The 24163-nt window shown below is 48.2% G+C and overlaps 1 protein-coding gene across 2 annotated transcripts in view; it reads left to right on the top strand.

Annotated features, from left to right (window-relative positions):
* Nrde2 (NRDE-2, necessary for RNA interference, domain containing) overlaps nt 1-22175 on the top strand; it is a 34939-nt gene extending 12764 nt beyond the window's left edge. For both annotated transcript variants that reach the window (XM_021178982.3, XM_021178981.3), the window contains exons 4-14: nt 1491-1640; nt 3359-3809; nt 5275-5680; nt 7424-7557; nt 9962-10082; nt 13259-13434; nt 15282-15668; nt 16373-17298; nt 18211-18349; nt 21351-21422; nt 21896-22175. In XM_021178982.3, the coding sequence (XP_021034641.1) occupies nt 1491-1640; nt 3359-3809; nt 5275-5680; nt 7424-7557; nt 9962-10082; nt 13259-13434; nt 15282-15668; nt 16373-17298; nt 18211-18349; nt 21351-21422; nt 21896-22021 (3088 nt within the window). In that variant the 3' untranslated portion in view covers nt 22022-22175. The remainder of the gene's footprint in view (nt 1-1490; nt 1641-3358; nt 3810-5274; nt 5681-7423; nt 7558-9961; nt 10083-13258; nt 13435-15281; nt 15669-16372; nt 17299-18210; nt 18350-21350; nt 21423-21895) is intronic.
* The last annotated feature ends 1988 nt before the right edge of the window (nt 22176-24163 follow it).

Raw genomic sequence — 24163 nt, 5'->3', positions numbered from 1 at the left:
GCAGGCACTTGTACTTTTCTTCAATATGTTTCAACCCAAGGCTTGCCATTCAACAATTATTTAATGAGTAGCTATTTTGTGACCCTGAAATACCATTCTCTTATGTTCCCTGCCAAGAGGGATCTAGAAGTCTCCAGAATCTTTAACTGTATCTGGGCAGAGCTACAAAACAAAGTCTGTAGCTTTGTGAACTCATTTCTTCAAAGGGGGAAAAAAGCTGTTAGAGTCCAGAAAACCTTCCATTACTCTCTTCAGTCCAGGGAGGTGTTCCATCCATTTGTGTCTGGGCTGAACCTCTGCCAGTCTGTAGATGGGTTCCTAGAGACAAGTCAGGCTCCTGCAGGAAGCTCTCATGCTTTGCCCTTCTGTAGGAGGCACACATGTCCATATAGCCCAGGTGAAGACTCGGAGGCCATGCCAGAGTGACATTGGATGCAGCAAGTCAGAGTCATGCCTTTATTTTCTTGGAAGTACTCACTTGTAATAAAACTGTACTATAAGATTTTACTGTAAGTCATATGAGGTAAGGGCAGTGCACTTTAATGTAAAGGCTTGTTGCCTTTGGCCATGTGGTCATGCCCCTAGAGTGTCTTAGAGCAGGAATGGTTTTCTAAACAACCTTGTTTTGGAAATTTGTTTGCAGTTGTGGTTGTGGTCTTTGAAAGCGAATGGCCTCCACCGGCTCATATTTGAGTACTTGGTCCCCAAGTGGTGAGGCCGTTTGAGAAGGGTCAGAAGGAGTGGCTGTGTGGGAGGAGTGAGCCACTGGGGGTGTGCTTTGAGTTTCAGAAGCCCATGCCAGGCCCAGATAGCTCTTTCTCTGGCTCATGGTGGTTGTCCCGAGATGTGATATCTCAGCTACTGCCCCAGTGCCATGCTGTGATGGTCGTGGACTCTAACTCTCTGGAACTGTACGCCAGCCCCAGTAAACTCTTCCTTCTATGAGTTGCCTTGGTCATGGTATCTCTTTACAATAATAAAGCAACTAAGAATTAGTTATAAGGCATTTAAATATTTTTATATGTTTGCTTGTTTATTTCTCAGGGTTTCTTTCATAAGGAGATTCACTAAGCTGAATCTCCTTCTCTTTCTGTATTTTTTTCTTCGTTATAAAGTAGCATTTTACTAAGTTGCCCTGGGCTTATGCTCTTCCTGCCTTCGCCTCCTGAGTAGCCACGACTGTGTAGGCTGTCCTGGCTGAAATGTAAGGATTCAAAAGGAGTGACTGTATCCTTCAGGGCACTCACTAGGATGGATTCTTTCCTTGGTAAAGTGGTTATTTCGTGGTTGCAGGTTTTGCTTCATTTTCAAGCCCTTCCCATAGTGAAAGCCCTCTTCCCCTTCTTCCCGTCATTGCTTGTGTGGTTCTGTGTACCTGGGTGTGTTTGATCCCGTGGGCGGTTTGATAGATACAGCTTACGTACTTCTGAGGATGCCAAATGTTTCCGAAGAAGTTTTAAAGTTTCTCTCCCCTTTTCTTTGTCTGATAGTCAGGGAAGCAACGCGGCTGCTGCTGCTGCTGGACATCGTTCCATTTGGCTGGAAGATATTCAAGATCTGACCGACGTCTTCAGGACTGATAAGAAACCAGATCCTGCCAACTGGGAGTATAAATCTCTGTATCGTGGGGATATAGCAAGGTAGCCATTGTAGTCCCTGGCTTGGTTTCTTTCTTTCTTCCCTTCTTCCCCACCCTCTTCCTCCTCCTCCCCCTCCTCCCCCTCCTCCGCTTCTCTATTAGAAGTAGCATTTCCTTTGAACTCGCTCAGCACTGTCTGTCTGTCTCTCGTGGATTCTGTTGGATTTTGCCCACTGTTGAGTTGTATGGGCACATGGCTCTTCTGTATTCTAAAATGGACGCTTTAGCTGGAAGGTCAGTTAGGGTTCATTTCCTCACGGGCACACAGCATGGTGCCTGACCGAGTGGGTGTCCAATAAATGTTTGTTCGGGAATGAATCTAAAAATACCTTATAGTAATTAGCTGCCGGAGGGTATCCAGGAACTGTGTGGTCTGATGTCCCTGCCATTTGAAAAGTGGCAAGAGCATTTTTATTTATTCAGCCCCACACATATGCCACCTAACAAATGACATTTGGTGGTAATGCCTTTGTCACATCATTTCTAGCAGGCACCAGCAGAGAGTCATAAAAGTAGGGGCTGACATTTGCCTCAGTAATGAATTAGAACTCTTCTCTGTAATCTATCAAAAACATTTGAAAAAAGTGTGCGGGGTGGTGCATTCCTTTAATTCCTGCTACTTGTGAGGCAGAGGCGTGATTGTCAGCCTGAGGGGAGCCTAGGCAACTTGGGGAGTCACCTGTCTCAAAGCAACAGCAGCAGCGAAACAAAATTTGATTGTTTACTGACTCCCTGTAGACAGTTAGGATTTTGTAGGGAACTTGGGATATAAAGGACAAAGGTTTGACCCCTGCTCTCACTTCCCAGGTCTTGAAGATCAAAGCTATTAACCATGTAGTTTAGCTCTGAGACCTTGGAAGTCAGTTTTCTTTTTTGTTTGTTTGCCGTCTGTTTTGAGCTCCCTCTGTACCGCAGGCTGGCTTCACACTCACTGCGCAGCCATGAGCTGGTGGCTCTTCTGAAACAGTTACTCCCCGTGTCGGAATGAGAGTTCTTACACTCGTGTGCTCCTCCAGCATTCTCCCACTGACATCCTTCACGCTGAGTCCGTACCCACCCGCCATCAGCCCATCAGAGGCTTTGATACATTTCAGAATGAGCCTCAGATAATACATTGCATGTTGCCTCCTGAATATGTATATCAGTACTTAGACTTAATTGGTTTCTTAGGGTCTTTCCCTTGGTTTAAAATTTACATGCACATTGACAAATACCTACACCTGTGTAACCTTGACCCCTGTGACACCCATATGTTCCTCCATGGTCCCTTGGGTCCCAATGGCATTTGTTGCTCTCAGGATTCCCATCCTGTGAGTCTTGTCTGCCCCGAGTCTTGTAAGTAGGATTCCAGCATGCCTGGCCTTTTCACTCAGTGTAGTGTTTCTGACAGTCAGCATGTGGCATTTGTCAGAAATGTTGTCTCCTATATTCGTCCATTTTGTGGCCTTGCCGCTGTTTGTTGTGCATTCTCTGTTGATGGCCCCCTGGATCCTTTCCAGCCTTTGGCTGCTGAGGATATGTGAGCACAGGCTTTGTGTGGACAGGCATGTGCTTTATTTTCTCTGGGGTGAATACCTTGGAATAGAGTTGCCAGGTCACAGGGTCTGTCTGTGTTTAGATTTTTACATATAAGGTGAATGTGGAAAAAGAGTTAGGTCTTAGGATGTCCAGTTGTACATGAGGAACAAATATCTTGTCTCAATGTCTTTTTCTAACTAGGTACAAGAGGAAGGGAGACTCCTGCCTGGGTATCAATCCTAAGAAGCAGTGTATATCTTGGGAAGGGGCTTCTGCAGCAAAGAAACCCTCACACAGGCACCTGGAGCGCTATTTTACCAAGAAGAATGTGGGGTTAATGAGAACAGAGGGCATTGCTGTGTGCAGTAACCCTGAGCCTGCCTCCTCCGAGCCTGTCACATTCATCCCAGTGAAGGACTCTGCTGAGGCAGCTACTCCTGTTACATCATGGCTGAATCCTCTGGGGATTTATGATCAGTCTACCACACAGTGGTTACAAGGACAGGGTCCAGCAGAGCAAGAGTCAAAGCAGCCGGACTCGCAACAGGACAGGGAGAGTGCTGCTCTCAAGGCCAGAGTGGAAGAGTTTAACAGAAGGGTTCGGGAGAATCCTCGGGACACGCAGCTATGGATGGCGTTTGTGGCTTTCCAGGTAAGTGTCACTGTCCTGGACCTCTTACTTTGAAATGACATTTCTGATTTGGAGATGACTCATTTATTCTATAGCACTTTTTTGTCTGTCCATCCATCCATCCAACGATCAATCTATGCATTCATCCATTTGTTGGTACTGGGAAGTGAACCCAGGATCTTGCATCTACTTGCATATATCAGTGTCTGCTACTAATAACCCCCCCTCGCCATCCTCGAGCTCTTTTTTGCTTTATTTTGAGCCAAGATCTAAGATTCACAGACTGGCCTTGAACTTGCCATCCTCCTATAGTTGGGATCATAGGTATGCACCACTGTACTTGGTCCTGCCCTGTAGCACTTTTTGGGCCTAGCTTCTTGTTCATCGTAGCCTTTGACCTGAGCTTGCTCAAAGTCCAGGTGAGGAAGCCCAACCATCCGAGGATAACACACAGCACAGAGCATGAATGCTGTGTGTTATCTGGGAATGGAGTGAGACTTGAATAGAATGTTTGTTTTTCAGTAGGGGTTGGGTGTGGCAGTGTGGTTGGAGGGGTGGGTGATGAGTGGTAGGAGTGGGTGGCTGTAGGGTTGGTGCTGGTATGGAACTCAGGGCCTCAAAGATTACACAAACATCTGTCCCTGATTTGGATCTCAGCCCAGGAATGCAGTGAGAGAGGAGATGCATTGACAATGAAGACAAGGCAGCTCTGAAGTGCAGAGTCCATAGGCTGAGGGTCATGGCTACTCAGGGGGTGTGCTCCTGCCCTAGCATGCACAGCTGCCAATACGCTGTGTACTAGTGATTGATGTAAAAATTCGTGTTGAACGACACAGAGGCCGAAGAAATTGCTCAGGGGGTAAGAGCACTTGCTACACAATCAGGAGGACCAGAGTTCAGATCTAAGTTCTAGTGTCACAAGAGACATTGTCACAAGAGACCGTGTATATACCTGAGACTCTAATCTCTAAGGTGTGTGTGGGTGTGGGTGTCTGCAGACAAAAGAGGATTGCTGGAGAGATCCTGCCTCAGGAATGAGGCAGAAGCCTGGTAGAGGAGGACACCTGATGCCCTCTTCTGGTCAATACATACATACATACGTACATACATACATATGTACAGACAGACATACAGACATACAGACAGATATACATAGTCATATGTACCTACACACAGCATAGGAACACACATAGCCACATAACCAAATAAATAGTAAAGAGTAAGTCTTAAAAACCCAGGATGACAAGTCCAGACAGTTTTGATTGGAGAAATAAAGAGAATACAGCAAGTGCTGCAGGCACTAAAGGAATTGTGCTGTGTGTTTATTAAATGGAATTGTCTTAAGTAAGCGGTTTATCAACAACGTCTTACTAGTGGCTTTTGTTGAAAGCTGGAAACCCACTGCAAGTCATGCAGGCGGAGCACTGTCTAACTGAGGAGCACACATGTGTAGTTTACTTAGTAAACTGTTGTTCTTGTTGTTGAGGACGAGGTCATGAGGAGTCCTGGCATCTATGCCCTTGGGGAAGGAGAACAGGAGAAGCACAGGAAGTCCCTGAAGCTCCTCTTGGAGAAGAAGCTGGCTGTGCTGGAGCGGGCCATCGAGAGCAACCCAGGCAGCGTGGAGCTGAAGCTCGCCAAGCTGCAGCTGTGCTCCGAGTTCTGGGAGCCCAGTGCGCTGGCCAAGGAGTGGCAGAAGCTCCTCTTCCTGCACCCCAACAACACCAGCCTGTGGCAGCGCTATCTCTCCTTTTGCCAGAGCCAGTTTGGTACCTTTTCTGTGTCCAAACTCCACAGTCTGTATGGCAAGTGCTTGAGTACCTTGTCTGCTGTGAAAGATGGCAGCATGCTATCCCACCCTGTGTTGCCGGGCACCGAGGAGGCCATGTTTGGTAAGAAGAAAAACAGAAGTGGCTGTGTGGGAGGGTTTTGTTTTTGTTTGGCTTTAGGCTTATTTTAGAAAGGTCTAAATTGTCAGAGCAGGGGGGAGGGGGGTTTTATTTCGAGTGTTACCACTCTGTCTAATTTTAACAGATTCCCATCCAGCTTGCAGGGTGGGTGGGCAGCAAGTTAGAACTAGCAGAGTTAGAAAAAGATGACTGGACATCTTTTCTACTTATTCCACCAAATAAACACATCTCAGTCTTAATTGCTTTGGCTGCCAGCGGTCTTAGCTGATGAGACCCCAGTGATAGGTCTCTGTCAGTGCGGTACATGAGATGGTATACTTACTAAATACATGCAATTGATGGGAATTAAGTGTTAATGTTATTGGTGTGTCCTCAATGATTGTAGAAAAAATCTTGGCAGTCATGAGCTACAGCAGGCATCTCATGTTGTAGACGGAGGATATCACTCTTCAGCTTGGGTTCTGGATCTATCCTTTATTGTGACAGTGCACAAATACTGATCTGTAACAGTGTGCACATTTCTGAACCTGTTTGAGTCTGTTTCCTTACAGGACAGTAGGCTAGCACTTGCTTTACAAGACCATTGTGAACGGGAAGGGAGCTAGGGGCAGATGGATCTGTACATGGCAAGCATTCACTTCATCGAAACCCCTGGAATTAAGAGTTAGTTATCCTAACATCTGAGACACAGGTGCATCGCTCTAGAGATAATAAGAATTTCCCTCACTGGCACAGAGTCTTGTATTTGGGGATGGAAGGTACAGTTCCATGCATATGTGATGCCCTAAGATGGTGTTAATGCCGAACACCAAGATTAAAGCAAGTGACATGGAGTTTTCTTTTGCAATTAGATATTATTCGTGATATGCTCACATAGCTTCATGCTGTTTAGGAAATGGGACTATACCACCATTCAGATGAACATTTCAGATATTCGGAGTGTTCAGTTCTAATGTTCAGGACTGTGCTCTGCTCACTCTTGGTTGAATATAGGGTGAACGAATGGAGAACAATGCCATCTAGTGAGAGACTGAGTTCAGCTCTGCCTTCTGACAAAAATGGTGCCGTCCCTTCCTACCACTTTAATTGTGAGAGTAACCTTTGAGTATCAGATAGCTATCATTCAGGCATACCTTTTGCCTTATTTTAGATACTGTATATGATTTTATTGTTTGTGTAGTTTCATACAAAAATAGAAAAAATACCTTGATTATAGTACTTTTATGAATCCTTTTATTCATTTATTAAAAAAAAATTAAGCTGGCCATAGTGGTATATTCCGTTAATCCCAGCACTAGGAAGGCAGAGGCAGGAGGATGTCTGAGTTTGGGGCCAGCATAATCTATGGAGTGAGTTTCAGGACATCAAGGGCTACACCAAGAAACCCTGTCTCAAAATATATATAATAAGGTTTTAGGTTTACTTTTATTGATGTGTATGTGCACATGTGTGTGGGTATCTGCAGAAGCCAGCAGAGGGTGCTAGATCCCCTGGAGGTGTAGCTATAGATGATTTCAATCTAACATGGCTGCTTGGACTGAACTCAGGTTCTCTGGAAGAGCAGCAAGTGCTCTTAACTGTTGAGGCATCTCTCCAGCCTGTTAGTGCTTTTAAATCAGGACCCTGGGAACATCACAGTGACTTCTAGGTGTTTGGTTGCTTGTTGAGAGCTCATGTTTTCTCCTTTTGTGGTATCAACAAAAACCCTTTCACTCCTGTTTGCAGGGCTCTTTCTTCAGCAGTGCCACTTTCTACGGCAGGCTGGCCACTCAGAGAAGGTCATCTCTTTGTTCCAGGCCATGGTTGACTTCACCTTCTTCAAGCCTGACAGTGTGAAAGAGCTGCCTACTAAAGTACAGGTATGGCACACTCTATGTCTCAGAAGTATTCCAGTGACCAGGGAAGACTCCCTCCATGATGGCAGTGGGGTGTCCTGGGTAGATAAAGGAGACCTCTGCTCCCACATACAAAGTCCACTGACAGGCTTGCTTCCTTGCTTACCACCCCCTGCTTAAATGCAGCCTGTTTCCACAGTCATGGTACCATTTTGACTGACATGTCACTCTGTCTTGGCTGGGTTGTGTTGCTACTTCTCCATCGCCTACAATTGCTGCTTGATCTTATACGTGGACATTTTGGCAGCAGTCCTCGTCAAGAAGGGGCTCATCTTTAAGGTGACAAGACATTTCCAGTCTCTGCCATTTGGTAACATGACACAGCATAAGAACCATGTGGCTGTAAAATAGCCACTTCTCTCTGTCCACTGAAAAAGCTTGGCTCTCTGCTTTGTGAAAGGGTCTGGGGGAAGGTATCTAGAACATCTGAGCTCATGGCGAGCCCAAAGAAGAATCTTTGGGAACTTAAGGTCTCATGTGAACTGGCAGTGAAGACATTTTTATTATGATGCTACCTTTAGACAAAGTGGGATTAAAGAATTAAACCTGATAATACTGGCGCAGCTAATTTTTAGTTAGCTTTTTTTTTTTTTTTTTTTGGTTTTACGAGACAGGGTTTCTCTGTATAGCCCTGGCTGTCCTGGAGCTCACTTTGTAGACCAGGCTGGCCTCGAACTCAGAAATCCACCTGCCTCTGCCTCCCGAGTGCTGGGATTAAAGGAGTGCGCCACCACGCCCGGCTTAGTTAGCTTTTATAGAGAGCAATTTTAAAATGTGCTGTGATGTTTTAAGTCTACATTATGCTTCAGGGGTAACTTGGGAACTGTGGTGAGGGTCTGAATTCTTCTCTCACCCCTCTGCTGAATGATGTGAACAGTGCGGTGGGCACAGCACTGTGCCTGATGGTGATGTTTCAAGGATCCCTGCTCTGCTCTGTTAGAGCCCCAAGCCATGGTATGGAGATGTTAAATCCCAGCTGCACAGTTCCCTAAGCGTCTGCAAGCCGGCACACAGAGAACTACCTGTTCAGCAGTGTTCTGCATTTCCTGTCTAGCTGAGAGATACCATCACCATAAACATGGGACAAAACAGGCAGAGGCTGCTACACTGGTCTGTTTCAGGTTATAAACACATACCACACTCTTAAAAAAGTCAGCCTTTGCTTGAGTGCACTTTTTGTTTATTTTTGGCAGTACTGGGGATTGAACCCAGGCCCTTTATACTTGGTAGGCATTGAGTTATTTGTTTAATTTAATTAATTAATTTATCTATTTATATATTTTGTTTTTTTGAGACAGGGTTTCTCTGTATAGCCCTGGCTGATCCTGGAACTCACTCTGTAGACCAGGCTGGCCTCGAACTCAGAAATCTGCCTGCCTCTGCCTCCCAAGTGCTGGGATTAAAGGCGTGCGCTACCACTACCCCGGTATTTGTTTATTTTTAAGTCACTGCTTCAGAAGCCCATCTGTAGTCTTTCCATCCCATTTCCCGCAGGTGACTGGCACTCATATGCTCTCTAAGCCTAATGCGCCCGGCCCTGTGACTCAGGATCCACCCTGCAGCTGTCAGCCTGTGGTGTGCTCCCCAGAAACCTGCTTGCCCTCCAAAGGTTCCTTTAGAGTTTTCATTAGAGAAGATGGCTCCTTCTGGAAATCCTGTTGCTGGTCGATAATCAGATCAATAAGTCAGTCCCTGCCCAGTGCTATGTCTGCTCTGTTCCTGGGAATGACTGCCTGCCTGCAAGCTGCTTCCATACACTGCTGCTCTCAAGTCCAGGCGACACCAGGGCCTGGCCTCCAGATTCACTTTGTATGGCTTTGTCCCACAGGTACCCTCCTTCCACTCAGCTGTGCCAAAGGCATCTATTGAGTTCCTGCTGTGTGCTGAGCTAGATCTTAACATTAAGCAGTTAATTAAGATGTGATTGTCCCTCCAAGAGCTCAGTCTGTCCCGCTGAAAATTTGAATTCCCATTCTCTCCAATGTCCTGAAAACAACATGACTTCAGGGGTCAGGTGGTGGGTCAGGTGGCGTGAGTGGGGCCAGCAGTGGTTAGACCGCACAAGCAGGGTGAGGACTGGGAAGTGCTTTCCTACCCAACTGCAGGCTCTTGTCACCAAACCTTGAGCAGCCTTTCATATGCTGATCTAAGGAGTCACCGTGCTCTGCTCACACTTTAGAGCTGTACACCAAGGCAGGGGTGGAGTGATGGGGCCCATTTGGAGGCCGCCTGCCGAAATAACTCCTCTGTTTGCCGTGTGTGCCTTTGAACATTGGTTGTATGGTATTTCAGGGATCCTGTGGTCCAGAGACGCACTTGGGAGCTTTGTTGTGGTTGGTCTAATTTCTGTCCTTTAAACCTGAACCAGGTGGAATTCTTTGAGCCCTTCTGGGACAGCGGAGAGCCACGCGTTGGGGAGAAGGGAGCCCGAGGCTGGCGGGCATGGATGCACCAACAGGAGCGAGGTGGCTGGGTGCTTGTCACCCCAGGTAAGTGCTTCAGAGGGCAAGGGTGTGCCTTCTCTTCTGGGGCTGGGTTTTCCCACTTCATGATTGTTTCTCATGCTTAGTGAGGTGGCTTAGGAGCGCTGCAAGCGTCAGAGGGTCAGGATTTAATCAGGCGCTGGACCGCCAAGCTCTGAGCTCCCACTCCCAGCATGCAGCAGCATTCCAAGCACCTGAGGGTCTGAGGCCTCCAGAGGGAGAAGGGCTTTTCTCTTTTCTTTCTTTCTTTCTTTCTTTCTTTCTTTCTTTCTTTCTTTCTTTCTTTCTTTCTTTCTTTCTTTCTTTCTTCCTTCCTTCCTTCCTTCCTTCCTTCCTTCCTTTTCTTCCTTTTCTTCCTTTTCTTCCTTTTCTTCCTTTTCTTCCTTTTCTTTCTTTCTTTCTTTCTTTCTTTCTTTCTTTCTTTCTTTCTTTCTTTCACAGACTTTCTTGGTTCAATAATAAACTGCAAAGAAAACGTTAAGCATCACTCCGGGAGCGTCAATGTCGATGTGAAAGCCACTCTTAGAGACAAGGGCTTTTCTGAGTTGCTTCTCAAGTGGCTGGAGTGTCGCCAGCTCCTACTTCCCATTCTTCTGGGTGTAGATTTAAGGTAGTCTTTGGTCAGTGTTCACACTAGCAAAGTTTGACAAATTTCTTGCCTCTTAAGGAACAAAGAGGCAACTAGCTTCACAGTTGTCATTCTGTTCGACACCAAAGTGCTTTCTAGGTTTATACCCGTAACAGAGCCAGCCAGTAGGAAAACAGGCAGACTTCTGGCTCCCAGTCTCTTAGCCATAGTTCCAGGAGCAAAAAGAGGGCAGGCCTCAGTGGAAAAGGTGCTTGGTCAGACACCAGCCAGAGCTGGGCAAGACAGCATGAGGTGGGAACCTTGCTTTCCACTTAAATTGTTAGCACTTTGCTTTTTAGTTTCAAAGCACTTGTAGATGTGTATGTACCTGGAAAACAGGTACAGAGAGTGATAGTGTGTCCTGTCCAGAGTGGACTCAGATTTCACCAGTCTTTGTTCCTGTGTGTGTCTGTGTCTGTGTGTACATATGTGCATGTACGTGTGTGTGTGTGTGTACACGTTTGTGTGTGTGTGTTTGTGTATGAGTGTGCATATATGGATGTATCTCTGTGTGTGCTTGTGTCTGTGTGTGTACCAGACAGTTTCATCAGCTTTGGTGCTGCTGTGAACATGGGTGTGCCATGACTGAGCCCACTTTGTCTTCTCCCTCACAGTGATGATAGATCGATTTCATCACAGCAAGGCTTTGGGTTTTTTTTTTGTTTGTTTGTTTGTGTTGGGTTTTTTTGCCACTGTTTTTAGCCGCAACCATCCTTCCCTTTTCATAGTTACTGAACACGGGGATCGGTTTTGCTATATAATATTATAAATGGAATCATCGTTTGTGTGTGCATGTGATAGATGCATGTGTGTGTGTAGGTATGAATAGGTGGTGTGTGTGTGAACATGTGTGGGAGCCTCTGTTGCTTCCACCTTGTTTTAGAGACAAAGTTTGCCACGGGATTTAGAGCATCTCACTTTGTCTAGACTCATTGGCCGGCAAGCCCCAGGATCTTCCTCCTCTCCTCCCGGATCCCATTGATGGTGTTACAGTTGTACACTGCCATACCTGGGTGCTGGTGACACGCACTTAGCAAGCACTTTACCCTCTGAGCTGTCTCCCCAGCTGCTGCACAACTTAAAAAATAGTTGCAAAATAAAATATAAAATTCACCATGGTAACTACAAAGAACGCATTTCAGTGATGTGCCTGTACACAGTGCACAGCCGTTGCTGGCGGCCATCTCTGGACCTTTGCATTTTCCAGCTGAACTAGTCTCGGTTACCATCATCCCTGCCTCCGAGTCCTCTCCTCCTCTGGCAACTACAGTTCTACAGCATGTATCAGTTGATGACTTTAGGAACCTCCTGGAAGAGGAGCCACATACTTGTCCCTGTGTAGCTGGCTTCTTCCGCTTCCTGTGATGTCGTTGGGAGTCGCCTGTGCCAGAGCATGTTCTAGAATCTCCTTTCCTCTCGAGTTTGTATAGTGTTTCCCTGCATGGGGACCTTGGATGCACGCTTGGGCAGTTGTGAGCTGTGACCCTCAGTGTGCCATGACCGAGTGAGTCCACTTTGAGCCCTTTAAGGTGCACATTTAGAGGTAGGGCTGCCCAGTCATGCCCTATCATTCTGTGAGCTGCCATCTTGTCCTTTACAGCTGCTGACACCGTTTTATGTTGTTGCTCCCCGGTCCTCCTCCTCCACCTCCTCGGCATCCCTGCTCTGTGATGTGTAGGGTGACTTTACTCATTTAGCTCAAGTCTCTGAACTTATTGTTGCTTGTGCCAGGGGTTTGTTCATTTTATGTTGAGCATCAGTGTGTGGTCTAGGTAAGCCACAGTCTGTAATCCTCCCCTCTGACATCAAGGCTGCTTTGTTTCTGGCTGTGGTGAGCAGAGCTGCCCTGAGCGTGGATGCACAGGCTTTGTTGTTTGCTTGTGTGCGCGCGCGTGTGCATGTGTGTACGTGTGTGCACTTCAGCCTTCACCTTTCTGCAGTGGTGGGTGCCAGCTAGTGTTATAAGAAACCACCAAACTCGTTCTGGGTGTGGTCACTGCATTTTTCTATGCCCTGAAAATACTTGGCTTTGCAGGCAACTGAGATTTCTTTCTTCTTCACTATTACATGTTCAGACTTGGAACCCAGTGAAATAAATGGTTGGATACCCTAAATTAACAGTTTTTAAATTAAACTGTAATGATAAGTCATAATTATAAGGCCCCTGTCTAAAAATCAGGTGTGTTAGCCAGTGTGGTTATTAAATTCCATTTATTAAAAAAATGATGTTCAAAATAATTACCTCTAGCTGTCTATTCTTAAAGTGCATTAAAATGAAATGAAATTAAGAATTCAGTGAGTCACATGTAGGTGGTGGCAACTTTAGCGCAGATAGTGTTTTTATCATTTCAGGAAGTTCTTTTGGGCAGTAATGATCTAGAAATCTATTCCCTTTGTCTGCTTCTTTTTCTCTGGGACTCTCCTTGAGCCAGGGAGGCAGCCTGGGCGATCTCTCTCTGTGTCACGTGCCCACATGGTGCTGGCACAGAAGGTGACAGTAGTGGTGATGGATTGATTTTCTGCTCCAGTGAACTGGTGTCTCATTATTATCTAGATGAGGATGATGAGGAGCCAGAAGAGGAGGACCAGGAGATAAAAGACAAGACCCTGCCCAGGTGGCAGATCTGGCTTGCTGTTGAGCGTTCTCGAGACCAGAGGCACTGGCGTCCCTGGCGCCCTGATAAGACCAAGAAGCAAACGGAGGAAGATTGTGAGGACCCTGAGAGACAGGCATGTACCCTGCCCTCCCCACTGTGTGTGTGCGCGTGTGTTCATGATACCCAGAAGAGAGCATCAAGTATCCTCCCCTCCCCTCTTATTCTCCACCTACTCCTCTGAGGCAGGATCTCTCCCTGAACCCAGGGCTCTTGAATTTTAGGCTAGGCTGGAAGCCAGCAAGCCCCAGTGATCCTATGTCTCTACCCTTCTTGGATCTGGGGTTACAGGCATGTGCAAGGCTACCATCTTGTTAAGTAGATGCTGAGAGATCTGAACAATGGGTCTCAAGGTTTTGAACCCCAGAGCCATCTCCAGCCCTGGCCCAGGCATGACGGATGGAGAAGGAGCTAGTGTTGGTACATCACTTACCTCATTAACTGATTTGACACTGCTGCTCCGTTTAGTGTCTACTATCTCGAGGTTTTAAATAAGGGAAGATGTGTTGTTTTGTTTGTTTGCTTATTGTTGTATTGAGGCTGTGTAGTCCAAGCTGGCCTTGAGCTCATGATCCTTCCGTCTTTAGTCTCCTGAGTGCTGGCTGGGATTACAGGTGTGTGCCACTACACTGACTTAAGAATTTTGATGCCCAGAATTGATCCCGTTTTATAAGATACCAGCTCCTTGTTTGGCTTGTGATGCCATGTGCATGTAGATAAGAGATTTCCTCAGTGGATGAGGCTCTTGTGCGCTTCCCTGCAGGCGAGGTGCTTTGCAGGGCGCGTTGCCTCTTGCTCGTTGCTTGCCACTTTTGCCTACGTGCTGTTCTGTGGCCTCTGCTCAGATAGTGAGAGCTGGTGGGTGCTGAAAGGATGTCTGATCTTGGAGCATGGAGTCTGTACTGGCAGCGTTTGAGGTGCAAGGAGTGGTCAGACTGCAGTTAGAATGGAGAGTATGGGTGGACCAGAAGCAACCTCCCATGAAACTTCAGCAGGCCTTTGTGAGCAGCAGAGAGGCTGGGAGGTCCCAGTCCTTCCCTGGATGAAGTTACTGAATGTCTTAAAGGAGGATCATTGCTTGGGTGTTTAGGATGTTATAGCGTTCACAGTTGAGCTGATTTCTGGAGCAGACTGTCTGAGTAACTTCCTGTCACTTTGCATTTTCTCTAATCGAAGCCCAAGGGAGAAAAGCTTTCTGATGAATTAATGGTCCCGTGTGTTGAGTCCTGGGCAGCCCAGTGTGACTGTGCTTGAGCTTGTGGCCTCTGTGAGAGGCAAAGAAAGCCGTCAGCGTGACAGCATCTCGAGAGGACAGTGTCCGAGCCTGTGTGCTTTCAAGCAGCAGTGTGAAGTCGCATTTACAGAGATGTAATGCTCCTGTGAGCATTTACAGCCAGCACCGTGCTTTTAACTGCACTTTACACAGTCTGTTGCTTCTGTTGTCTTCTTCTTAACCATGCTCCTGTTTACCTGTGTTTGGGCTGTTTCCATTTTCTGAAGCAGCTTTCTAGAAAGGAGCTACGAACAGTAGGTCTCCCACCCTAGCATCAAAAGTCTTTGTAGCTGTTCTCTGCCAGCGTAGCTGTGAAGTTGTTTGCTTTCTAAAGTGAACATGGGCCTAGGTCTTCTCTAAGTCCTGCAGGTTGCTTTGGAAGCTGTTGGCTTCAGCCTGTTGCTCCTTCCTCCTTCCCAGTGTTTCCTGGGGGTGTGTGAGTGCTAATGGCCTCTCCAGGCTCCAAGCTTGCTATCCTCCAGCTGCCCGCGTTGGCTTGGGAGGCCTTCTGAGTTTTAGTGTTGGAGGAAACCTAGCTAAAACCTAGCTACTGTCTATTTGCAGCTTACTTTACCGGTGTTGAATTGGTACTGTGTGCTCAGACCTGAGAGCCCCTGTGTCTCAGCGGCTCTGTCTCGTCTTGCTTGCAGGTGCTGTTTGATGATATTGGGCAATCTTTGATCAGACTTTCCAGCCCAGACCTTCAGTTCCAGCTCATCGAGGCCTTTCTGCAGTTCCTAGGCGTGCCTTCCGGCTTCCTGCCCCCAGCCTCCTGCCTTTACCTGGCCATGGACGAGAGCAGCATCTTTGAGAGTGAACTTTATGATGAAAAGCCCCTGACTTACTTCAACCCTTCCTTTTCGGGCATTAGCTGTGTCGGCTCCATGGAACAGTTGGGTTGCCCTCGCTGGACCAAAGGCCACAACCGAGAGGGCGAGGAGTTTGTCCGCAATGTCTTCCACCTGGTGCTGCCTTTGTTCGCAGGCAAGCAGAAGTCCCAGCTCTGCCTCTCGTGGTTACGGTATGAGATTGCAAAGGTAACTGGAGCTGCCTCCTCCCTCACTGCACCTCAGTGTCTCCCCCAAATGCACCCGTGTGTCCTCCTCACAAAGCTCCCTCCTTCAGTTGACACTGGCAGTCACTTCAGATGTGGAGGAACAGCAGACAGGTAGGAGACAGTCCCGTGCTTGGTGGCCAGAGCTGTCCTGTCTGTTGTCTGTGATTATCCGGGCACTTAGTGCCAAGAGGCAGCATCCACTTAAGCAGGGTTAGAGGATCTAGGGCCTCTTAGGATAGCAAATAAGCTACTTACCCTATCTATGCTCTGTAGCTGTCGGCTCAGGGCTCCCAGTCACTGCTCTGCCCTCTGCTGGCCAGGATTAGTACTGACTTCTCTTCGATATGTGGTCTCAATTCTTTTTTTTTTTTTTTTAATTTGTCCTTTGGTAATTTCATACACGAATAGAATGTATTTAGATCATATGTTTAGTTTCCATGTCCCCATTTCATGTCTTCTCACAGCATACTGACAAGTTTGAAAAGTGTTATTGACAAGTGATTGAGTGATCAGAAATGTGGGAAAGAGATGTGGGGTTAGGGTATGTGTCACCATGTCCCGCCCTCAACGAGCTCTTGCCTTTGGACAAGAAAAGTGTGGCCATCTCTTTGCAGGTGCCGCCTTGGCCTGACAGACAAAGGGAGTGTTTGGGGAACCAGACTTGTTCTTTTCTTTCTACTATAGGTCATTTGGTGTCTACACACTAAAAAGAAGCGATTAAAGTCTCAGGGAAAGAACTGCAAAAAACTAGCCAAGAATCTCCTTAAGGAGCCAGAAAACCGCAACAACTTCTGCCTCTGGAAGCAGTATGCACACCTGGAGTGGTTGCTCGGTAACACAGAGGATGCCAGGAAAGTGTTTGACACAGCACTCAGCATGGCAGGCAGCAGCGAGCTGAAGGACCGTGAACTCTGCGAGCTCAGTCTGCTCTATGCTGGGCTGGAGATGGAACTGTCGCCGGACTCGAGAGGAGCCACCACAGGCCGAGCGGTCCACATATTAACACGGCTGACGGAGAGCAGTCCCTACGGGCCCTACACGGGGCAGGTCTCGTCCACCCAGGTGCTGAAAGCTCGGAGGGCTTACGAGCTCGCACTGCAGGACTGCCTGGGCCAGAGCTGTGCCTCCAGCCCAGCTCCCACAGAGGCCTTGGACTGCCTGGGTAGCTTGGTCCGATGCTTTATGCTCTTCCAATATTTGACTGTGGGCATTGATGCTGCTGTGCAGATATATGGAAGGGTGTTTGCCAAGCTGAAGGGCTCTGCTCGCTTAGAAGACCCAGGGCCAGAGGACAGCACCAGCTCCCAGAGTTTGACCAATGTCCTTGAGGCTGTCACCATGATGCACACAAGCCTGCTGCGATTCCACATGAACGTTTGTGTTTACCCTCTGGCTCCACTCCGAGAGACCCTCTCAGATGCTTTAAAGCTGTATCCGGGCAACCAGGTTCTTTGGAGGGCTTATGTGCAGATTCAGAACAAGTCCCACAGTGCTAACAAGACCAGAAGGTTCTTTGACACAGTCACGAGGTCTGCCCAACATTTGGAGCCTTGGCTATTTGCAATCGAAGCTGAGAAGCTGAGGAAAAAGCTGGTGGAATCTGTTCAGAGGTAATTACTGGCAGTCTCCTGCATGGGCTTCACAGACCTTAAAGGAAGGGTTGCTGTGTTTGCAGCCCCTTGCCAGGTCTCAGGCATGGCCCAGGCTCTGCCACACCTGGTGTGACTGCTCTAGCCATGACAGTGAAGGACGGAAGAGTGAATCAGACCTTAGGAAGTGGCTACACCTGACTGGTTTCTGGTGTGTCTGAGGGGCTGTAATGAGAGCCTTGTGCTGTCAGGTGTAGACTGTAGAGGCTCTGATGCAGGTACCCGTTCTGCTACTTGTCACCTGGGTGATTTGGGGCAAGCACTTCATTTCCCCTCCTGTCAAATGTGTTTGCGGAAGAACGGACTTCCTGGGGTTTCCTCTCAGGTCCCCCAGTGGCTGCGAGCCTCCCTCTGTCAGCCTCCCTGAGAACGGCCTCCTGCTTCCCATGCCTCCTTTGACAGCTTGTTACAGCTGAAGGCTAGTGGTCATCTGGGGACCATGTCAGCGTAGGAATCGTTGTTCCTTCTGGGCTGTTTGCTTTGCATCACATCAGTGAAATCCTGATAAATTGAGTGATACTTTATTTTGCTTGGTTTTTGTCTCTTTCAGTGATATTTATTCACTTGATCTGAGTCTTGTCCATTGTAAATTGAAAGACCTTTTCTTTCCCAAGGGAGGCCTTCCTTTCTGATTAATGGGGTTGTGTGTGGTTCCTGGGCAGGGTCAGCATAGCGAAGAAACACATTCTTGGCCAGTGCCTTTGCTTATGCCATACCTATACTGGCTGCCGGCATGCTCACCCCTGAGGGACAGAACCCCCCTGAAAAGCGGATCCAGATGCCGCTGCCTTTCGCCATTGCTGAAGTATGTCTTTCCGCTGTGCTGTCGGGCACAGAACTTGTCTTAGAATGACCTGAGTTCTTTCCTTGCAGGGTAGGCGGCAGAGAGGTCCATGCAACAATCCCCGAGACTGGCCTTACGCATCGGATCAGAGCTTTGTTTGAAAATGCGATTCGGAGCGACAAGGGCAACCAGTGCCCCCTACTGTGGAGGATGTATTTGAATTTTTTGGTAAGAAAAAAATGTGGACTCTGGTTTTGCTTTGTTAAAGCCCCATGTCTAAATTTGTAAGTAGACAAAACTGCAGTTGTCTGTAGCCACTGCCTGGGAAGCACGGCCGTATTCCCCCCCTCCCTTGGGGGCATTGGTTCATTTTTATGTGAACCTGATTGAGCAGTGTCTCCTCTTTCAGGATGTTTGGAAGAAAGAAATACAAGAGTAATTACTGGCTTTCTCTGCATTGACCTCGTTAAACTAGTGACTTGGGAAATGGCCCAGGAGCTTTTAGTTCAGAGAAGCTGACATTCTTGCTATTCTCTTCACAAGAACTTCCTGGTCTTGATTCAGCATAAGGTTCGGTCAGGAATGTGAAATTTTGAGTAGGATGTGTAGGTCATCAGTTCTAGCAAGCCAGGCCCTGGGGTCAGTCTCTAGCACCACTAGAGAGGAAGGCAGAGGAAGACAGTCTGGCCTGGTTCTTAGGAGCCATGTGGGTGCCTTCCCTGATCTCCACACCAGCCCCGTCTGTACTGAAGGCCTGAGGGACCCAGAGGACGTGTTCCCCAGTTCAGCTCTTGGTGCATGGGGCAAACAGGCACATGCTTAGGTGCACATGCCTAGGTCTGGGCTGCTGCCTGCAGTCATTTTTGTGTGAGTGCTCGCGCGCGTGTGTGTAGGTGTGTGCATGTACATGTGGAGGCCAAAATGTCAACCTTGGGCACCACTCCTTGGGTGTATTTCACTGTTTGTTTGTTTTGAAATAGGGTCTTTCACACGGCTTAGAATTTACCAGCAGGCTAGGCCGGCTTATCAGAGATCCCTAGGGCCTTGCCTGTCTCTGCCTCCCAGTGTTGTGCTAACAGCTCTGTGCTACCACACTTGCTTTGTGGGTTTGTTTGTTTTTCACTCATGTTCTGGGGAACTTGGTGCTTATATGACAGCGTTTTACCAGCTGCACTGTGTCCCCAGCACTTAGAGGAATTCTTTCGAGCCGGAAGCCTAGGTTTATGGCTGAATTCCATGCAGAACAGAGGGTTGCATGGGGAGATGGTATTTATGGTGTGTCCTGATTTGACTGCCTGGCAGCCTGGTACAGCTAACAGGAAACTGGCTTTAGTCAGTCTCTTTCCCCTTGTGTCTCAACCTTTCTAAGCATAAAAACGAGCCTTAGAGCAGAGTGGGATACTTGTCTGTTTATCAGCTTCATGTCCCAAGTGTTTAGATGGACACAGGGAAAGGTCAGATGACAGTGCTTTGACTGGGCCTGCAGGGAGCTGGATATGCGTGGGCTGGATACAAAAAACTACTGTTGGTTTGAAAAGAAAGGTCTGGGCCCTTAAGGAGTTTGTATTTTTGATGAGGTGGTGTTAAAACCAAGGATTAATTAGAGCAGTGACTTGCCTGGCAGTTCCTGAGGCATCTGAGTGGGCTCCTAGCACTTTTGTTAATTAACTACAGTTGAGAGAGAAAGAGAGAGAGAGAGAGAGAGAGAGAGAGAGAGAGAGAGACAGAGAGACAGAGAAGCAAGCTCCCTTGCTCCAGGGTGAGGTGTGGGCTGAAGTGTCAGAGGACAGGAAAGAGCGGCTGTCGGGGAGGGTGGCTTGCTTGAGTCCTCTGTATGGTGTGCATGCATGCTGCATGCTAGCATGCTTACTTTTTCCTTGCAGAAATGTTGAGCGTTAAGCCCCATTGTTGGTTGGCCAGAGAAGGAAAAGGAATCAGACAGCAGTTAGGTTTCCTCCTTAGGCTGACCTTTGTCGGGTGGCAGCCTCAGTGTGAGGGGACCTCCTAGCTGTTAACTGTGTGTGCACATCAGCACTTTGAGCCAAGCTGGTGGCGATGTTGAGACAATGGCAGCTTCCTCCAAGACTCTGGCCGTAGCCAGGCGGTGGTGGCGCACGCCTTTAATCCCAGCACTCGGGAGGCAGAGCCAGGCGGATTTCTGAGTTCAAGGGCAGCCTGGTCTACAAAGTGAGTTCCAGGACAGCTAGGACTATACAGAGAAACCCTGTCTCAAAAAACCAAAAAAAAAAAAAAAAAAAAAGAGAGACTCTGGCCGTGTACTTACACAGTATGGAAAGGACATTTAAGTAGATATAAGCCAGTCAGCCGTTATGGGACCAGATATGCACAGTGGAGGAAGTCCCATTCCATAAAAGGGGGCTGCGGTATTTCTCGGTTATCACTGTTAGACTTTCTTTACCCCCTTGTAATTGCTGTTGATGTGTTGGCCACTCAGATCTTAGGCCGTTTTTAGAAAGGCCTTCCTTTTCAGGGCTAGGAGAAAACTCACTACACACTGAGTACTGAGTGTCCTCCTTCCCTCTCTACACCTTCTTCCTCTCACCCATGCTCTGCCCATCTTTTCCTCTCCTCCCCATGCCCCTCCTTCCCTCTTAAGCAGAGGCAGACGGAAGCATCTGAGAAGCATAGGAGCATCACGGCCATGCTGCAGCCTAGGCAGCAGCTGTGCACACTGCTATCGGCTGCCTCTAGACTCTGACGGCAAGGTTTACTCTTAATAAGTAATGGGCAGATTTGCCTTTTGATTTTTACTTATTCACTGTCTTGAGACAGGCTGGCTTAGGATTTGTTATCCTCCTGCCTCAGCCTCCCCAGATGTTTGTCATGTAATGCCTCTCAGAGAAACGATGTAACTGGTACCCAGGGGATCCCAGCTTCTTAACTCTCTGAAGATAATGTTCTTAAAATAGAAGATGACTTTCCATGTGCCAGGTCCTCAGCCTCACCTCATGAACATCTCACCCCAAGCACTCTCACTGACACCCAGGGATGATAGTGTCATAAAGGGGACACAGGAAGTTAACAGCATCGTGTGATCTAACACGGCTGAGCCCGGGTGTTGTCTGCCACTGGGAACCATCCCCCTGCTTGCCAAGATGGTGTCAGCGCACATGCAGGCTGGCTTCCCGTGTCTCAGGGCAGGCGTAGATAGTACCTTAGTAGCCTTGGCTTCCCTGCCTCCATCGCTCACGCTAATCTCTTAACTCAGGTTTCCTTAGGAAACAAAGAAAGAAGCAAAGGCGTGTTCTACAAGGCCCTCCAGAGCTGTCCTTGGGCAAAGGTAAGCTTTAAATACAGTGCTTGTTGTCTTCAACTTCCCAAGGACCTTCCTGCCAGCCTCTGCCTAGCAGGGTTAGGGTGTGTGGCTTGGCAGGGCAGTACCCTCTTCCAAAGCCTTTTCCTCAGCACCGTCCCCACAGCACCAAAGCTCCTTGTGACTTCCTGTAGCAGTCGATGGTGTTCCGTGGGTGAGCTGCTTCCCAGCATCCCCTGCAGTGCCCAGATGCCCATGTCCTACCCAGACCAAGAGGTGTTGGGAAACCAAACGGTCACGGCAGTGCCTGCTGACCCTGCTGGCCAAATAGAGAGAGGGCTTCACTCTCTTTATGCCATTCACAGCTTTTCCCTGGGCATTGCAGAGCTGCCCGAGCTCGTCCCAGCAGGACCGAGACTTGATGGGACTCACTGGGACTTTACTCCATCTTGGGACTCTTTGATGCTTCCAGCCATTGTTGGTCTTCTCTTTGCCCACAGGTGCTATACATGGACGCCATGGAGTATTTCCCAGACGAGCTGCAGGAGATCCTGGACGTGATGACCGAGAAGGAGCTCCGTGTGCGCCTGCCCCTTGAGGAGCTGGAGCTGCTGCTGGAGGATTAGTGCACAGCCAGGCCTGGGCCAGCCTGCAGATCCCGGAGCCGTGGCTGTGCAGGCTTCACTGTCCTGCTGGGGTTGGACGTATTGACTTACATATTATATATGTGATCTCTATGTACAAGTGGAGTCGTGCCAGTGATAAACCTTTTGTGGTTGCCATGTGTGCAGCTTCTTATTTCCCCCGCTCAGCCCCTCCCACTGCATGTGTCCATGCTCCTGGAGTCACAGGTCTGGCCACTTGCCTTTGAGATCCCCCTTTCCCTAGGCTGATAAGCAGAGATGTGTGTCGTTCTCTCCCTTCCAGCCCAGAAGATGCTTACTCAGCATTGCCTGTCTTGGGTTATAGGTGTGGCAAGTTTTTAATCATTGCTCTGATGACACCTGACTTTGGACCAGGAGCATCCACAGGGCCTTCATTGGAGCCTGGTGTTCCTGTGCTCAGTACTGTGTGGAAGGAAACCCTTGGGCAGGACACCAGCGCCCTCTGCAGGAACCTTGCTGGTGACCTTAGAGCAGGGTCTGAACCACAGTCACAACTGTTCCCAACAACAGACCTCAGCCTGGTGTTTTGAGAATGCAGTCAGTTTTTGCTGAGGGAGAGCTCTGTAACACAGCCTGTTCCACTGTTGTTAGCTTGGCTAGAAGGGACTGTCGGCTTGCCTGTATTCACAGCAGGAATGCCTGCAGGCATTGCAGAGCTTTTTTCTGGATGTTTTGAAACAGGGTGGCCTTGAACTCTTGCTTCTCTTGAACTTGCCTCCTGGGTGTTAATACTCAAATGTATTTCTGTTTATGCTGAGGTTTAGACACAAGGCCTTATGCTGTCCTGTGGACGTCTCACCTTTTGTCTATGTACATGTTTTTTATAGTTTTTGGTTATGAGCCTAGCCTTTAACAGCTGAGCCATCTCTCCAGCCCTATGAACACGTACGTTTCTTACCCTTGGTCTCTGATACTCCACACTCCAAGCCAGGTGGCCACCTCCGGGCTGAATTTCCATGCTGTGCAGCTTCTCATGGAGGCCATATCTCTATACAAGCAGACTGTCTACACTGCACAGGCTACCAATGAGTAGATATCCTTGGGTAGATACACTCTTCCCCATCCCCAAGATAGTAGCCACACCCTAGGCCTGGAACCTGTGAATAACCTATAGAAGGTTAGTCAAGGATGCTGTCAAATTCTTATGGTCTAAGCAGAGGCAGAAGGAACATGGAGAATTTAATGCCAGCCTGACCTATACAGTCAGTCTGGACTACACATGACACCTGGGCTCCATATGAAGATCTTAATGACAAAAGTGAAGGGGGAAGGCTGTCCTGAGGTATCTGAGTAGACGCAATCTTGTCAGGAGACTCTTGGAAGGTGAAAAGGGAAAGTAGGAAGTGAAGGGGCTCACTGGAAGACTGGAAGCGGGAGAAGACAGGACTCAAAAGCTTGACAATTCTTCTGACTTGAAGATGGAGGGTGGTGGGGTGCAGGAGTCAGGGTGGCCTCTACAAGCTGGGAAAGGCCCTCAGCCAACACTGACCTCAGTCCATGGCTACAAGGAGCTGAATTCTGCCAGCACAGACCTCAAGGAAAACTGATTTTTCTCTTGAGTATCCAGCAAGGAGCACAGCGTAGCTTTCTGAATGCTCTTGACCTATACACTAAGATGCATTTGTACTTAAGACATGTTGGCAATAGGAGAGGGATATGCCTTCTCTCCATAGGCCACCTGCCTCCTTGTGGCTTTAAGGAACCATAGGCATGGCTGGGATAGGATTCTATACCGACCCCTCATGGATCTCAGCCTCTTGGGAACATGAACTACCCATTCTGATACAGGACCCTCCCATCTGCTGCAGGGAGCTGTAGGCGTGCAGCCACAGACCAGCTGTCAAAGTGCACGCTTGTTCTGGCTACCTTTTGTCAACTTGGCAAAGCTACAATCATTTGGGAAGATGGAACTTTAACTGAGAAAATGCCTCTATCAGACTGGCCTATAGGCAAGTCTCTGGGATTTTCTTAATAAATGATTTATGTGGGAGGGCCCAGCCTAGCACGAGGGGTGCCACCCCAGGCAGGTGGTTGCCTGGACAGCAGACAGCAAGCCGGGAAGTGATTCCAGCACAGCTCCTGCCTCAGTTCCTTTCTCCAGGC

This window comes from Mus caroli, unplaced genomic scaffold (assembly GCF_978045245.1).
Source record: "Mus caroli unplaced genomic scaffold, Mus_caroli_1 scaffold_14, whole genome shotgun sequence".
Taxonomy (NCBI): Eukaryota; Metazoa; Chordata; class Mammalia; order Rodentia; family Muridae; genus Mus; species Mus caroli.
This window is presented reverse-complemented; position numbering and strand designations above follow the sequence as displayed.